This window comes from Giraffa tippelskirchi, chromosome 1 (genome assembly GCF_054371585.1).
Source record: "Giraffa tippelskirchi isolate mGirTip1 chromosome 1, T2T-mGirTip1v1.2.pri, whole genome shotgun sequence".
Taxonomy (NCBI): Eukaryota; Metazoa; Chordata; class Mammalia; order Artiodactyla; family Giraffidae; genus Giraffa; species Giraffa tippelskirchi.
In genome coordinates, this window is record NC_137275.1 from 78,352,739 (window position 1) to 78,369,925 (window position 17,187).

Sequence of the window (17,187 nt, forward strand, 5' to 3'; positions counted from 1 at the left end):
TATTGATTACCTTATGTTATTCCCATCTGTGAGCCCATTTCTGTTCCCTTTGTATTTTCCCTAATTTTTCGATATTTTAGAGAATACAGTCTCAGCTATGTTCCCATGTTTAATGCTTAGCCACATCATTATTCTAATCCTTTAAACTTTTGATTAGAAAACAAGAATATGGTCTCTTTTGCTGGATCTGCCTATGTGTATGTAATGTATATGTTGACATGATGTCAAGACAAGAGCACTTCATTTTCAACATTCTACAGATTCACTGTGTGTAAAATTAGATGAGTATTAATTATTCTATGATTTATTCAGAGGATGTTAAGGACACTGCAATTTCTAACCCTTTTATTGTGTCATTGTATAGAGCACTGTTTGGTCATGTGCATTAAATAGCTAAGTCAACGTGATTTTTAGATTAATTTAGTAATACTGTTTTCAAACGAGACAATGTATATTTTTTTTTAATTTTGCAAAAAATATAAAGGTGAATAAAGAGATTTTCTATGAAATGTTCTTGCCTTGAAGTCAGCATAGTCCCAGAATCTGAATCTCTAGTTATTCATAGGCTTGATTATTTAAAATAGTTTTTAGCTCTTCCTGTGTTGAAAGGCTTGTGTACATTCACCAGCACCAGATGGAATTTATAAGGATGATCTCCTTAAGACGAACTTACAAAGACTTTGAATATAAAAATGGACTTTATTAAACTTGCTAGTTTCCAATAAGCATATTCTAGAAAGACTCTAATGAACTGTCTGTCAGAAGCAGTTCTCTTCCTTGGCTATTATAACTTGGTTGTAATCTCTGACATTAGAGAGTTCTCTGATAGTTAAGTAGTCTCAAGAATTAAACCCGCCTCAGTGGTAATTAGCAACAAGTGGGGCCAAATGTTTTGAGTAAAGTGGGTTTTATTTTATAACCAGTGTGCTTATATTATAGTGTGCTTGCCTGCATGTGTAGTCACTTCAGTCATGTCTGACTCTTTGTGATCCTATAGACTGTAGCCCATCAGTCTTCTTTCTTCATAGGACTTTTCAGGCAAGAATACTGAGGTGGGTTATAACAAGGTAGGCAACTGGGTAAATATATCCTCTCATGTATCATTGAGCATTTGAGTGAGGATTATTTCCTAATGACCACTGTTTAGAATGCTGACATTCAGAGTGTCCTGTCAGATACTCCTGAGTACAGAACAGGAGCACATTTTTATATCCGCAAAGCTTCTGTCTAGTTTTAGTCCATTTTTGTATATGATCTGAGGCACAAACATTCCAGTGCTGCTTTGGTGAATAAGTGGTACACTCTAAACCTGGAATATGAAGCTTAGAGGCTTCTTGAGACCAGCAAATTCTTAAGTGATGCGTGACATAAGTAAGGAGTCATACATGGAATCCTGTGACATGAATATAATTGTCAAAAATGACCTTAATGGAACAATGTTTGGGGAAAAATTGAATATAAATTTTTTAAGGGTTGATGTTACTGTTTTTCCATGGATAAAAAGTAATGTAGTTCAACATTTAATATCACATTTGAATGATTTGACCTTTTTTAGAATCTAATAACCTTTAGCTGTTTCCAAAGCAGATAACCAGAAGGAATACACAAAGTAACCAGTTAAATATTTTCCCCCAAATTGAAGCATTTGCAAGAAAACATCACCTATACTGATTTAATCTCACATATCTAGGTTAAACATAAGCACAGTATGATTTGAAGATGGCTTCCCTGGTGGCTCAGAGGGTAAAGAATCTGCATGCAGTGCAAGAGACCTGGCTTCAGTCTCCTGGGTAAGGAAGATCCTCTGGAGAAGGGAATCACTACCCACTCCAATATTCTTGCCTAGAGAATTCCATGGATAGGGGAGCCTGGTGGGCTACAGTCCATGGATGTGCAAAGAGTCAGACATGACTGATTGACTAACACACACACACACACACACACACACACACACACACACACACACACACACACACACACACACACACACACACACACACACATACACACACACACACAAGAGTTGAAGAATCTATAGGAAATATAGAGCTAGACCAAAAAAAAAAAGTATTAACTCTTTGTACTTCTACTACTTAACTAAATTTATAGTATCTTCTTTTGTCTCTTGTCTTCCCTTCCCTCCTCTCCCCCAGCCTTCCTTTCCCTACCCTTTTCTCTTCCTTTTTTTCTGAGATTCTTGTCCAAGAGCCAAATGTCTCTGTTGTACCCCTTATGAGATTGAAAATTCTCTGAAAGCAATCAAACTTATTAGGAGATTGTCTCATAATTACTTTATCTCACCAATGATTTCCTTCCAGATTAAACTTTATTTTGTTCATGTGAACATATATTTGTGTCTTTGGACATTACTTTTTTTGTTTTGGGGAAAGAGTTTTTGAAATCTTATTTTTTTCTTTTCTTTAATCCTGAATAGTTGACCAGCTTCTTCTAGGAAATAAGATTAGTTTTTATACAATTGTTACATGTATATCAGAAGATATTTTATTCATTGAGCATCAGATACAGGATCATTAGAATTAATTAACAGGATGAAGACATGGAAAAATTTAAATGAATTACTTATTTTACTTGTTACATCAGAAAAGTAATACTGATTTTGTTGATTATTATAACAAAATCATTGAACAGGTTCTATGAGTTAGTATTATCTCATCTAATCTTCACAAAGGTCTAAAGGAAGACTTGCTAAAGGTTACCAAGATACAGAGATACCAAGTGCCAGAGTGAAGTGTGAGACTGCTTGTATAATTGCTAGCACTCATAAACACCAGACTGAAATGATTTCGTTATATATGAATTACAAAATATGTATTTTAACAGTAATTTTGTTTGATTTTATGCATTTTATATTTATGGATCATATCAGTAATATTTCTAATATTACTAGAAAAAGGACTATGCACATAATAGACACTTAATGCATATTTTAAACAAGGAAAATTACTACTAAAAGTAATTCAACATTTAATGTCACATTCTTCAATAATATTGCTTGATTAGATAAGTACAACAGTAATTTTATGATAATTTTTATATATTTGACTTAGGATGAACACAAAGTAAATGCTATAATAGAAAAAATAAGTAACAAGTATCAAACTCCTTTCACACATACAGAAAGTGTGAAGAGTATTTAAAAATCACTTCTGGTAGTAGAGCAATGAGCGCGTTCATGTGAAACCTATTTCATTTTAGAATGTGTTTCTAGTCAAGCAAAACCAGAATTTTCCCCAGAAGAGACTGTCTACATCAAAGAAACTGTTTCTTCCTTCAAATTCTGAAGCCACAAAAATATTTAGAACACAAACTCCCTGTGTCTATGTAACTTTCCCACTAGGTTTATTCTCACTCTGAATATCTGGTTACTGTTCATTGGGGAAAAAAAAAATCCTTCTCAGAATATATAGTTAGTTGCTATGGGAGAGCAATCAACATGGATAATAGCAGCATACTTTCCCAACTGTACAATGAAAGGAATAAGGTGGGATACATCTAGTTTAAAAATAGATGATGAAAGAATTTTAGGTGGCTGAGGGGGTTTCAGGCAAAGAGTATGATAATTTTACATACCTATTGAGAAAATTAGAAGGACTGGCATGATTGTCCTTTTAAGGCATAAAAATGGAATGTTGAGTATTTATACAAGAATTAAGTGACCTAACTAAAATGTAGGCAAGAATGAATGAGATCAAGGTCCACAGACATCATGGGATCTGAATAAGTGGTTCCACTAGGTTCATGTATTATTTAAAGTGGTTTTTATTGCTTAGTATTTATAATATATAATGTAAAGAGACCTGCTCAAGACAGAGATATCAAGGGGATATTTCATGCAAGGATGGGCGTGATAAAGGACAAAAATTGTAACAACCTAACAGAAGTAGAGGAGATTAAGAAGACGTGGCAAGCAATGGGAATTTGCTGTATGGCTCAGGAAACTCAAATAGGGGTTCTGTATCAACCTAGAGGGGTGGGATGGGGAGGGAGATGGGAGGGAGGTTCAAAAGGGAGGGAATATATGTATACCTATGGCTGATTTATTTGAGGTTTGACAGAAAGCAACAAAATCCTGTAAAGCACTTATCCTTCAATTAAAAAATAAATTAAAAGTATAAAAACAAAAAGAGGTGGCAAGATTACATAGAACCATACAAAGAATATCCTAATGACCTGGATAACCATGATGGTGTGGTCACTCATCTAGAGCCAGACATCCTGGAGTGTGAAGTCAAGTGGGCCATAGGAAGCATTACTAAGAACAAAGCTAGTAGATGTATGGAATTCTAGCTGAGGTATTTCAAATCCTAAAAGATGATACTGTTAAAGTGCCTCACTCCATATGCCAGCAAATTTGGAAAACTCAGCAGTGGCCACAGGACTGGAAAAAGTCAGTTTTCATTCCAATACCTAAGAAGGGTGATGGCAAAGAATGTTCTAACTACTGTGCTCTCATTTCACAGCTAGCAAAGTATTGCTCAAAATTCTTCAAGTTAGGCTTCAGCATTATCTGAACCAAAACTTCCAAGAGGGTTTTGACGAGGCAGAGGAACCAGAGATCAAATTACCAACATTCATTGGATAATAGAAAAAACAATAGAATTCCGGAAAAACATATACTTCTGTTTCATTGCCTATGCTGAAGCCATTGTGTGGATCAAAACAAACTGTGGAAAATTCTTAAAGAGGTGAGAGTGCCATATCACTTTACCTGTCTCCTAAAAAACCTGTATACAGATCAGGAATCAGTTAGAATCGAACAAGAAACAATGGACTAGTTCAAAATTGGGAAAGGAGTACAACAAGGCTGTATATTGTCACTTGCTTATTTAACTTATTTGCACAGAACGTCATGCAAAATGCCAGGCTCCATGACTCACAAGGTGGAATCAAGATTGCTGGAAGAAATATCAACAACTTCAGATGTGTAGATGATATCACTCTAATAGCAGAAAGTGACAAACTAAAGAGCTTCATGATGAAGGTGAAAGAGGAAAGTGAAAACGCTAGCCTGAAAGTCAACATTAAAAACCTGAGATCATGGAATCTTGTCCCATCAGTCAGCTCATTTCAGTTACTCAGTCGTGTCCGACTCTTCGCGACCTCGTGGATTGCAGCATGCCACGCCTCCCTTACCATCACCATCTCCCGGAGTTTACTCAAAAACTCATGTCCATTGAGTCGGTGATGCCATCCATCTGACATCCCCTTCTTCTCCCGCCTTCAGACTTTCCCAGCATCGGGGTCTTTTCCAATGAGTCAGTTCTTTGCATCAGGTGGCCAAAGTATTGTAGCTTCAGCTTCAGCATCAGTCCTTCCAATGAATATTCAGGACTAATTTCCATTAGGATGGACTGATGGATCTTCTTGCAGTCCAAGGGACTCTGAAGAGCTTTCTCCAACACCACAGTTCAAAAGCATTCATTCTTTGGTGCTCAGCTTTCTTTATATTCCAACTCTCATATCCATACATGACTAATGGAAAAACCATAGTTTTGACTAGATGGACCTTTGTTGGCAAAGTAATGTCTCTGCTTTTTAATATGCTGTCTAGGTTGGTCATAACTTTCCTTTCAAGGAGTAAGCATCTTTTAATTTCATGGCTGCAGTCAACATCTGCAGTGATTTTGGAGCCCTTAAAAATAAAGTTTTTCACTGTTTCCACTGTTTCCCCATCTACTTACCATGAAGTGATGGGACCAGATGCCATGGTCTTAGTTTTCTGAATGTTGAGTTTTAAGCCAACTTTTTCACTCTCCTCTTTCATTTTCATCAAGAGGCTCTCTAGTTCTTCTTCACTTTCTGCCATAAGGGTGACTTATGCATAACTGAGGTTATTGATGTTTCTCCCGGCAATCTTGATTCCAGCTTGTGCTTCCTCCAGCGCAGTGTTTCCAATGATGTACTCTGCATATAAGTTAAATAAGCAGTGTGACAATATACAGCCTTAATGAACTCCTTTCCCTGTTTGAAACCAGTCTGTTGTTCCATGTGCAGTTCTAACTGTTGCTTCCTGACCTGCATACAGGTTTCTCAAGAGGCAGGTCAGGTGGTCTGGTATTCCCATCTCTTTCAGAATTTTCCACAGTTTGTTGTGATCCACACAGTCAAAGGCTTTGGCATAGTCAATAAAGCAGAAATAAATGTTTTTCTGGAACTCTCTTGCTTTTTCAGTGATCCAACGGATGTTGTCAATTTGATCTCTGTTTCCTCTGCCTTTTCTAAATCCAGCTTGAACATCTGGAATTTCACTGTTCATGTACTGTTGAAGCTGGCTTGAAGAATGTTGAGCATTACTTTACTAACGTGTGAGATGAGTTTAATTGTGCACCAGTTTGAGCATTTTTTGGCATTGTCTCTCCTTGGGATTGGAATGAAAACAGACCTTTTCCAGTTCTGTGGCCACTGCTGAGTTTTCCAGATTTGCTGGCATATTGAGTGCAGCATTTTAACATCACTGTTTAAGGATTTGAAATAGCTCTACTGAAATTCCATCACCTTCACTAGCTTTGTTTGTAGTGATGCTTCCTAAGGCCCACTTGACTTCACATTCCAGGATGTCTGGCTCTAGGTGAGTGATCACATCATCACAATTATCTGATCCTGAAGATATTTTTTGTATAGTTTTTCTGTGTATTCTTGCCACCTCTTCTTAATATCTTCTGCTTCTGTTAGGTCCATACATTTTCTGTCCTTTATTGTGCCCATCTTCGCAACAAATGTTCCCTTGGTATCTTATTTTCTTGAAGAAATCTCTAGTTTTTCCCATTCTATTGTTTTCCTTTATTCCTTTGCACTGATCACTGAGGAAGGCTTTCTTATCTCCCCTTGCTATTCTTTAGAACTCTGTATTCAAATAGGTATATCTTTCCCTTTCTCCTTTGCTTTTAACTTCTCTTCTTTTCACAGCTATTTGTAATGGGTCCTCAGACAGCCATTTTGCTTTTTTGCATTTCTTTTTCTTGACGATGGTCTTGATTCCTGTCTCCTGTACAGTGTCAGAAACCTCCATGCATAATTCATCAGGCACTCTGTCTATCAGATCTAATAATCCCTTGAATCTATTTCTCACTTCCTCTGTATAATCATGAGGGATTTGATATAGGTCATACCTGGATAGTCTAATGGTTTTCCCTGATTTCTTCAATTTAAGTCTGAATTGGGCAATAAGGAGTTCATGACTGAGCCACAGTCAGCTCCCGATCCTGTTTTTGTCAACTGTATAGAACTTCTCCATCTTTGGCTCCAAGAAAATATAATCAATCTGATTTTGGTATTGACTGTCTGGTGATGTTTATGCGTAGAGTCTTCTCTTGTGTTGTTGGAAGAGGGTGTTTACTATGAACAATGCATTCCCTTGGCGAAACTCTGATAGCCTTTGCCCTGCTTCATTCTGTATTCCAAGACCAAATTTGCCTGTTATTCCAGGTGTTTCTTGACTTCCTCCTTTTGCATTCCAGTCCTCTATAATGAAAAGGACATCTTTTTTGGGTGTTAGTTCTAGAAGGTCTTGTAGGTCTTCATAGAACCATTTCACTTCAGCTTCTTCTGCATTACTGGTCGGGGCATAGACTTGGATTACCGTGATATTGAATGGTTTGCCTTGGAAACGAACAGAGATCATTCTATTGTTTTTGAGACTGCATCCAAGTACTGCATTTTGGACTCTTTTGTTGACTATGATGACTACTCTATTTCTTCTAAGGGTATCTTGCCCACAGTAGTAGATATAATGGTCATCTGAGTTAAATTCACCCATTCCAGTCCTTTTTAGTTCTCTGATTCCTAAAATGTTGATGTTCACTCTTGCCATCTCCTGTTTGGCGACTTCTAATTTGCTTTGATTCATGGATGTAACATTCCAGGTTCCTATGCAGTATTACTCTTACAGCATCTGACTTTGCTTCTATCACTAGTCCCAACCACACTGGGTGTTGTTTTTGCTTTGGCTCCATCTCTTCATTCTTTCTGGAGTTATTTCTCCACTGATCTACAGTAGCATATTGGGCACCCTCTGACTTGGGGAGTTCATCTTTCAGTGTCATATCTTTTTGCCTTTTCATACTGTTTATTGGGTTCTCAAGGCAAGAATACTGAAGTGGTTTGCCATTCTCTTCTCCAGTGGACCACATTTTGTCAGAACTCTCCACCATGACCCATCCGTCTTGGGTGGCCCTACATGGCATGGCTCATAGTTTCGTTGAGTTAGACAAAGCTGTGGGCCATGTGATTAGATTGATTAGTTTTCTGTGATTGTGGTTTTTAGTCTGTGTGCCCTCTGATGGAGAAGGACAAGATGCTTAGGGAAGCTTCTTGATGAGAGAGAGTGACTGAGGAGGAAGCTTGGGTTTTGTTCTGATGGGCAGGGCCATGCTCAATAAATTTTTAATCCAATTTTCTGTTGATGGGTGGAGCTGTGTTCCCTCCCTATTATTTACCTGTGACCAAACTATGGAGGAGGTAATGAAGATAATGGCTACCTCCTTCAAAATGTCCCATGCATGTACTGCTACACTCAGTGCTCCCAACCTTGCAGCAGGCCACCACCGACCCACTCCTCTGCTGGAGACTCCTGGACACTCCTAGGAAAGTCTGGATCAGTCTCTTGTGGGGTCACTGCTCCTTTCTCCTGGGTCCTGGTGCTCACAAGGTTCTGTTAGTGCCCTATAAGAGTCTATTTCCCAGTCATGTGTAAGTTCTGGCAGCTCAATGGTGGGATCAACGGCGACTTCCTCCAAGAGGGCTTATCCCATACCCAAGTCTGCAGCACCCAGAGCCCCTGCCCCTGTGGCAGTCCACTGCTGACCCATACCTCCACAGGATACATTGAAACACAGTTCTGTCTCAGTCTCTGTGAGGTTTCTGGGTCCTGGTGTGCACAAGGTTTTTTTAAGCCCCCTGAGCCGTTGTCCCATCACTTCATAGAAAATAGAGGGGAAAAGTGGAAGCAGTGACAGATTTTCTTTACTCGGGCTCCAAAATCGCTGCAGATGGTGACTGCAGTCATGAAATTAAAAGACACTTGCTCCTTGGAAAGAGTTATTACAAAACTAGACAGCATATTAAAAAGCAGAGACATTACTTTATGGACGGGACTGCAAGGAGATCAACCCAGTCAATCCTAAAGGAAATCAACCCTGAATATTCATTGGAAAGACTGATGCTGAGGCTGATGCTCCACTACTTTGGTTTCCTGACGCAAAGAACTGATTGATTTGAAAAGACCCTGATGCTGGGAAAGATTGAAGGCAAAAGAAGAGGGTAACAGAGGATAAGATGGTTAGATAGCTTCATTGACTCAATAAATGTGAATCTGAGCAAACTCTGGGAGATAGTGAAGGACAGAGGAGCCTGACATGCTGCAGTCCATGTTGTCGCAAAGAGTCAGACAGGACTTAGTGACCGAACAATGACAACAATGTAAAATAAGATGTTATAAAATTCAGTAACTCTTATAGAGTTAATTCTAAGTTAAAAGCAAACTAATTATGTAGAATGGTTATTATTTGACCTGAGCACTTCCTGGTAGATGGGTAAGACTTTGGGAGGAAGGAACTTAAGAACACATAATTTTCTGATAAGGTCAGAAAGAATTTTAGGTAGTTCTCGGCTTCATGACATATGTAACTACACTTAGATTTGCTAACTTTTTGAAACAACTCTGAGTCGTCATTATGGCTAAATGAATTAAAGAGAGATTTTAAAGAAATATATATAAATGAAATTTTATTTCCTAAAGATTGTGTGAGGAAGTACTGTTCTTTCAACAAACATTACTCTGCATCAAACACATTTTTTTTTTCAGATAACTGAATGTATAATACCATATCCTTTAAATTAAAATTAAACATTTTGAAAACAAATCTTTACAAAATACATTGCATGTTTTTATTCCCTTTCACCAACTGATATTAATAATATTTGAAATGACTCATACTTGTTGAATTTATGCACATATTCATTTTACCTTTTATTCTTTCTTTCTGGATGTCTGCAGTCACTGTTTCTGGCACATCATGACCCTCCTTCTAGTTTTACCCTTCCTTTGAAGATTTTAAATCTGCTGGGATCTGAAAAAGCAGACAGTCCAATTTCTTAGATCTTGTTTAAATGAACAGTAATGAAGGTCTGAGAGAATATTTAGTCTTCACTTTAAGTAAAATGAACTTCATACATCAGACTTCAAGGAAAAGTTGGACAATCATCACTAAAACTATAAGGGAAATTCGAGCACTACATTGAAAGAAGAAGAGTTCAAATTCAGGCCATTTTAGGTATTCTTTCCAGAGAGATTTCAGAGTCTTTTTTTTTTTTTTTTGGTCTTTCAGATTTCCAACCATGTAATTTATGTTAATTAAAACTAATTAGTAATTTTTAGAGGTCTTACGTCATAGAACATATGACTAAAGTGAAGGATGATAATATCACTTAAATTTGGATATTTTGAGAATGAAAGAGTTCTATAAATACATTTGTTAGAACAGTAAATATTAACTGAATCTTTCCATGGCTAACTGGACTGGACATGTGGTCATCCCACTTAAATGATATGTAATGCACAAAAGTTCTTCAGGTATAATTTTTAAATAAATTAAAAAACATTTTTATTCAGTTCTTTCATTTTTAAAAGGTATATATATATATCTTTTTTTTTTTTTTAATTTTCAGCATCGAACACAGTCTTCTCTAGTTCCCCAAAACTGGTGCAGCAGAAAGCAAATAGTTACTATTACATGTCTCCTTTTAGATTTCTGCCTTATTGTCATATAAGGAAGTCACAGATCCTTGTTCAGACCTTAGTTTACAACTTAATTTTAGTCTTCTTTTACATGTTGTAGAAATAGTTTGAGGGGATAAAAACAAATAGAATATTTTTTTGCTAGGGAAAAAGTAATCTCTTTGAGTCTTTTTGTCCACCTTAATACTTCAAGATAATTCCAAGGCTTCTTTGAAGGCTTCAAAAAAGGTTGTGAGAATCCCACTTAGTAGGTGCCAACACATATTTAGCAGGTGGTGTCTAATCTTCATTTTAATGAAACTAATACTTTCAGAGTAGGATAACATAAGGTTTTACCATCTGTGTGTATCCTATTTAGTTTAACCAGGTTGGAGAAATCCAAAAGAAGGTCTATGAAACAAAAAGATAGATGTTGTTCAACAACAGCCTTAAATAAGCACTACTATTTTATTTACTTATCTATTTACCTATTTATTTATTTGAAGTATATTTGAATTACAATATTAATTTCTCACATACAACATAATGATTCAATTTGTTTATAGGTAATGTTCCATTTAAAGTTATTACATGGAGTCGCGTGGGTGCGGGGCGCGCGAGCAGGACCGGCACGGGGGTCTCGACCCCGCCGGGCGAGTGGGGGCGGGGCGGGGGCGGGGCCGGCCGGGGGCGGGTTTTTCTGGGCCCCCCGCGGGAGCAGCGGCGGCGGCGGCGGCGGCGGCGGCGCAGGCGCGGTTCCCGCCTCCTCCCGGCCGGCGGAGCGAGTGAAGGCTGCAGCTCGGCTTTGCTCCCGCGTCGCTGCTGCTGCCGCCGCCGCCGCCGCCGCGAAGCCCCCCGCCCCTCTGGCGCCGCGTCGGGATGAGTTCCCGGAAAGTGCTGGCCATTCAGGCCCGAAAGCGGAGGCCGAAAAGGGAGAAACATCCGAAAAAAAATCAAGCAGAAGATTGAGCTGCTGATGTCAGTTAACTCTGAGAAGTCGTCCTCTTCAGAAAGGCCGGAGCCTCAGCAGAAAGCTCCCTTGGTTCCTCCACCACCACCTCCACCACCACCGCCACCTCTGCCAGACCCTGCCCCGCCAGAGCCAGAGGAGGAGATTCTGGGATCAGACGATGAGGAGCAGGAGGACCCCGCAGACTACTGCAAAGGTGGCTATCATCCAGTGAAAATTGGAGACCTCTTCAATGGCCGGTACCATGTTATTAGGAAGCTAGGATGGGGCCACTTCTCTACTGTCTGGCTGTGCTGGGATATGCAGGGAAAAAGATTTGTTGCGATGAAAGTTGTAAAAAGTGCCCAGCATTATACGGAGACAGCCTTGGATGAAATAAAATTGCTCAAATGTGTTCGAGAAAGTGATCCTAGTGACCCAAATAAAGACATGGTAGTGCAGCTTATAGATGACTTCAAGATTTCAGGCATGAATGGAATACATGTCTGCATGGTCTTCGAAGTGCTTGGCCACCATCTTCTCAAATGGATCATAAAATCCAACTACCAAGGCCTCCCAGTACGTTGTGTGAAGAGCATCATTAGACAGGTCCTTCAGGGGTTAGATTATCTCCACAGTAAGTGCAAGATCATTCATACTGACATAAAGCCGGAAAACATCTTGATGTGTGTGGACGATGCATATGTGAGAAGAATGGCAGCCGAGGCCACTGAGTGGCAGAAAGCGGGCGCTCCTCCTCCTTCAGGGTCTGCAGTGAGTACCGCTCCACAGCAAAAACCTATAGGAAAAATATCTAAAAACAAAAAGAAAAAAATGAAGAAGAAGCAGAAAAGGCAGGCTGAGTTACTGGAAAAGCGCCTGCAGGAAATAGAAGAATTGGAGCGAGAAGCTGAAAGAAAAATAATAGAGGAAAACGTCACGTCAGCTGTACCTTCCAATGAGCAAGATGATGAATACCACCCAGAGGTGAAGCTAAAAACAGCAGGACTGGAGGAGGTGGCTGAGGGAGAGACTGCAAATAACAACGGTGAAGGTGAGGACCAGGAGGAGAAAGAAGACACTGAGAAAGAAAACACTGAGAAAGATGAAGACGATGTTGAACAGGAGCTTGCGAACATAGACCCTACCTGGATAGAATCACCGAAAACTAACGGCCATATTGAGAACGGCCCCTTCTTACTGGAGCAACAGCTGGATGATGAAGACGATGATGAGGAAGATTGCCCAAATCCCGAGGAATGTAACCTCGATGAGCCAAATGCAGAAAGCGATTACACGTATAGCAGCTCCTATGAACAATTCAATGGTGAATTGCCAAATGGACGACATAAAATTCCCGAGTCACAGTTTCCAGAATTTTCCACATCATTGTTCTCTGGGCCCTTAGAACCTGTGGCTTGTGGCTCTGCACTTTCTGAGGGATCCCCCCTTACTGAGCATGAGGAAAGCAGTCCATCCCATGACAGAAGCAGGACAGTTTCAGCCTCCAGCACTGGGGATTTGCCAAAAACGAAAACCCGGGCAGCTGACCTGCTGGTGAATCCCCTGGACCCACGGAATGCCGATAAGATTAGAGTTAAAATTGCAGACCTTGGAAATGCTTGTTGGGTGCATAAACACTTCACAGAAGACATCCAGACGCGTCAGTATAGATCCATAGAGGTTTTAATAGGAGCAGGTTACAGTACGCCTGCTGACATTTGGAGTACGGCGTGTATGGCATTTGAACTGGCAACGGGAGATTATTTGTTTGAACCACATTCTGGGGAAGACTATTCCAGAGACGAAGACCACATAGCCCACATCATAGAGCTGCTAGGCAGTATCCCAAGGCACTTTGCTCTATCTGGAAAATATTCTCGGGAATTCTTCAATCGCAGAGGAGAACTGCGGCACATCACCAAACTGAAGCCCTGGAGCCTCTTTGATGTACTTGTGGAAAAGTATGGCTGGCCCCATGAAGATGCTGCACAGTTTACAGATTTCCTGATCCCGATGCTAGAAATGGTTCCAGAAAAACGAGCTTCAGCGGGCGAATGCCTTCGGCATCCTTGGTTGAATTCTTAGCAGATTCTGCACTCACCCATTCTGAGCTGGCACATGTTGTCCAGTGCATTTGGCCCTAAAAGGGGACTCTCATTCTTAACAGGATTACAAGTGAGCTGGCTTCATCCTCAGACCTTTATTTTGCTTTGAGGTACTGTCGTTTGACGTTTTGCTTCTTGTGCACTGTGATCCTGGGGAAGGGCAGGCTTTTGTCTTCAGCTTAGTAGTTTACTGACCCACTTTTCTTCTGAAAACAATAACATGTCTCTAAGCATTGTTTCTTGTGTTGTGTGACATTCAAATGTCATTTTTTTTTTTTGAACGAAAAATACTTTCCTCCTTGTGTTTTGGCAGGTTTTGTAACTATTTATGAAGAAATATTTTAGCTGAGTACTATATAATTTACAATCTTAAGAAATTATCAAGTTGGAACCAAGAAATAGCGAGGAAATGTACAATTTGATCTTCTGGCAAAGGGACATCATTCCTGTATTATAGTGTATGTAAATGCACCCTGTAAATGTTAATTTACATTAAATATGGGATGGGGACTCAAATTTCAGAAAAAAAAAAAAAAAAAAAAAAAAATGTTATTACATGATAATGGTTGTATTTTCTTTTGCTGTACAGTGTATCATTTTTGCTTCTGTAAAATAGAGAAGCACTTCTCTTTTAAATACTATATGTATGTGCATGTACGCATGTGTATATATGTGTGTGTGTGTGTGTGTGTGTGTGTGTGTGTGTGTGTGTGTGTGTGTGTGTGTGTGTAAGGAGATTCTAAAGGTTAATATATTAGCCTAAAATTTTCCTTAAATTTTATCTTCACAATTCAGATCTGATGATATTTTAAAGCATTACTTAAGAAAAATTTTTGAAATAAGAATTTTAATGTAAGACATTTTAAAATTTAGCTGATAATTTCATCAGAAGTGCCTAAATATGTGTTTTAAGAATCTGAAAGTAACAAATATTTTTAAACTTTTCCTCTCTTACAAGTCATGACAGATTACTTTCCTACACAATCCTTGTTTTCAAATTTTGTTCTCATACACATTTAAACTCCCTGTTTGTTTCTGTTTTATTACTTGCAAAATTTAAGTACCTGTCATCTTTATGGTGGCATGTAAATTTTAACACATGTAAATTTTTTTTTATGAAAAAGGATTATGGTATATGTTTGTTGTTTATTTCAGGAAATGAAAAATTCTCATTACTTTTTTAAGTCAGTTCCTAAATCTTATGCTATATAAGTAATAAATAAAACTGCAAAACTGAACAGTTACTACATGCTTAAATTAAAAAAAAATCAGGGTATCATGAGCTCAATGAGGATGAAAAACTGGTCTAAAAGAAGGTAAATATTTTATGACTCAAGATGAAATGAGATGCAGAGAAAATGAAGGAAGACAGAAGGAGGTGTATGTGTTAGGATGAGAGGCATATACTGATTGATTACTGATTGATTATAGGTAAAATTGAAGAGATATGGAAGAAAAAATCCATATTTGCATGAATGGTTTAGTTATACTTGCTTTTTAGTAGTCTTTTAGGGTTGTATAGAAATATAATATTGTTGAAAAATGAGAACTAGCATTGTTAAATGAGTCAAAGTCAACTCACAATTGATTGCAAAGCCGAATGAATTCCAGGAGCCTATTTAGAAGAAAGCACCCCACTTCATGGGCATTAAAGGGCACTTGTATATATGAATTATGCTTAAATAACAAAGATAACAAAACTTATTATGAAAAAGAAATTTTCTAAACAGATGAAAATAATAGAATAATAATATTAGAAAATTATTTTCTTTTCAAAATAATTTCCTCAGTTTCTCACTTTAAGAAAGATGCTTGGGCTTCCTTGGTTGTTCAGTGGTTAAGAACCCACCTTGCAATACAGGGGACAACAGTGATATTCTTGGTCCAGGAAAACCTTGCATGCCACATGGCAACTAAGCCCATGTGCCACAACTGTGGAACCTGTGCTTTGGAGCCCAAGAGCCACAACTAGTGAGCCTAAGTGCTGCAGCTACTGAAGCCCACATGCCTAGAGCCTGTGTTCTGCAACTAGAGAGTAGCCCCAGCTCGCCAGAACTAGAGAAAACCTATGCAGAGCAACAAAGACCCAGCACAACAAAGCATAAATAAATAAATATTAAATAAAGAAAGATGCTCTAGTGGATTTAACCAATTTAAGAGTCATTAACTAATGAATAGATTGGTCAGAAATAAATAAAACATGAAAAAATTAAAAGCAACTTAAATTTTGAATCTATTAGGCACAAAATTAAAACATCTCTGATAGTATCATGCAAATTAATTGGGGAGCTTAATCCAATTGACATGCAGCTGATGTTGTTGTTGTTTGGTCACTAAGCCTTGTGCTGCTCTTTGTAGCCTTGCTGTCTAACAATCTCATCCTCTGCCTCCCCTTCTCCTTTTGCCTTCAGTCTTTCTCAGCATCAGGTTCTTTTCCAGTGAGCTGGCTCTTTGCATCAGGTGTCCAAAATATTGGAGCTTCAGCTTCAGCATCAGTCCTTCTAATGAATATTCAGGGTTGATTTCCTTTAGGATTGACTGGTTTGATCTCCTTGTAGCCCAAGGGACTCTCAAAAGTCTTCTCCAATACCACAGTTCAAAAACATCAATTCTTTGGTGCTCAGCCTTCTTTATATTCCAACTCTTACAACCACACATGACTACTGGAAAAACCATAGCTTTGACTATATGGACCTTTGTTGGCAAAGTGATGACTCTGCTTTTTGATACACTCTCTAGGTTTATCATAGCTTTCCTTCTAAGGAGCAAGTGTCTTAATTTCATGGCTACAGTCACTGTCTGCAGTGATTTTGGAGCCCAAGAATAGAAAATCTATTCCTGCTTCTACTTTTTCCCCTTCTATTTGCTATGAAGTGATGGGACTGGATGCCATGATTTTAGTTGTTTCCCATCTATATTTTAGTCTGGTTGCTGAGATGATTTAAATAGCTAAATCATGAAATTGATGTGCAGGTATCTCATTTAAGGGGTACCAGTTGACACAAAATCTTTCTCCTTTCCAGGAACCAGGAGGAATCTTGCCTGTTCCCTGATTTTTCTCAACCCTAGCTATAGGCTCTGCCTGCCTCAGGACTCTCAAACAATGACCAACACCTGATTTGGCAAGTCCTATGGGGCCACATCAGATCTTTTTGGTGTATGTTTCTTTTTTTAATATGTAATTTATTTTTGGCTATGCTGGGTCTTTGTTGCTTTGTACAGGCTTTCTTTTGTTGTAGTGTACAGGCTTCTTATTATGGCAGCTTCTCTTATTGCAGAGAACAGTTTTCACTAGTTGCAGCAAACGGGCTCAGTAGTTGTGGAGCATGGGCTTAGTTACTCAAGGCATATGGAATCTTCCTTGACCAGGGCTCAAACCCTTATCTGTTGCATTG

General features: G+C 38.7%; 2 protein-coding genes across 7 annotated transcripts in view; both read left to right on the forward strand.

Moving 5' to 3' along the window:
- Positions 1–17,187, forward strand: part of GRID2 (glutamate ionotropic receptor delta type subunit 2) — a 1,592,807-nt gene that overhangs the window by 221,704 nt on the left and 1,353,916 nt on the right. The window lies entirely within an intron of this gene.
- LOC145546832 (SRSF protein kinase 2-like) lies at positions 11,507–14,028 on the forward strand. Of its 3 annotated transcripts, none has more exons than XM_081594865.1 (2): positions 11,507–11,692; positions 11,757–14,028. In XM_081594865.1, the coding sequence occupies exons 1-2, from the start codon at positions 11,615–11,617 to the stop codon at positions 13,770–13,772; spliced, it is 2,094 nt and encodes a 697-aa protein (XP_081450991.1). In that variant the 5' UTR covers positions 11,507–11,614; the 3' UTR covers positions 13,773–14,028. The 3 variants fall into 3 exon arrangements, with proteins under 3 accessions (XP_081450991.1, XP_081451007.1, XP_081450999.1); XM_081594881.1 differs by having other exon boundaries at positions 11,634–13,424; positions 13,588–14,028; XM_081594873.1 differs by having other exon boundaries at positions 11,651–12,321; positions 12,460–14,028.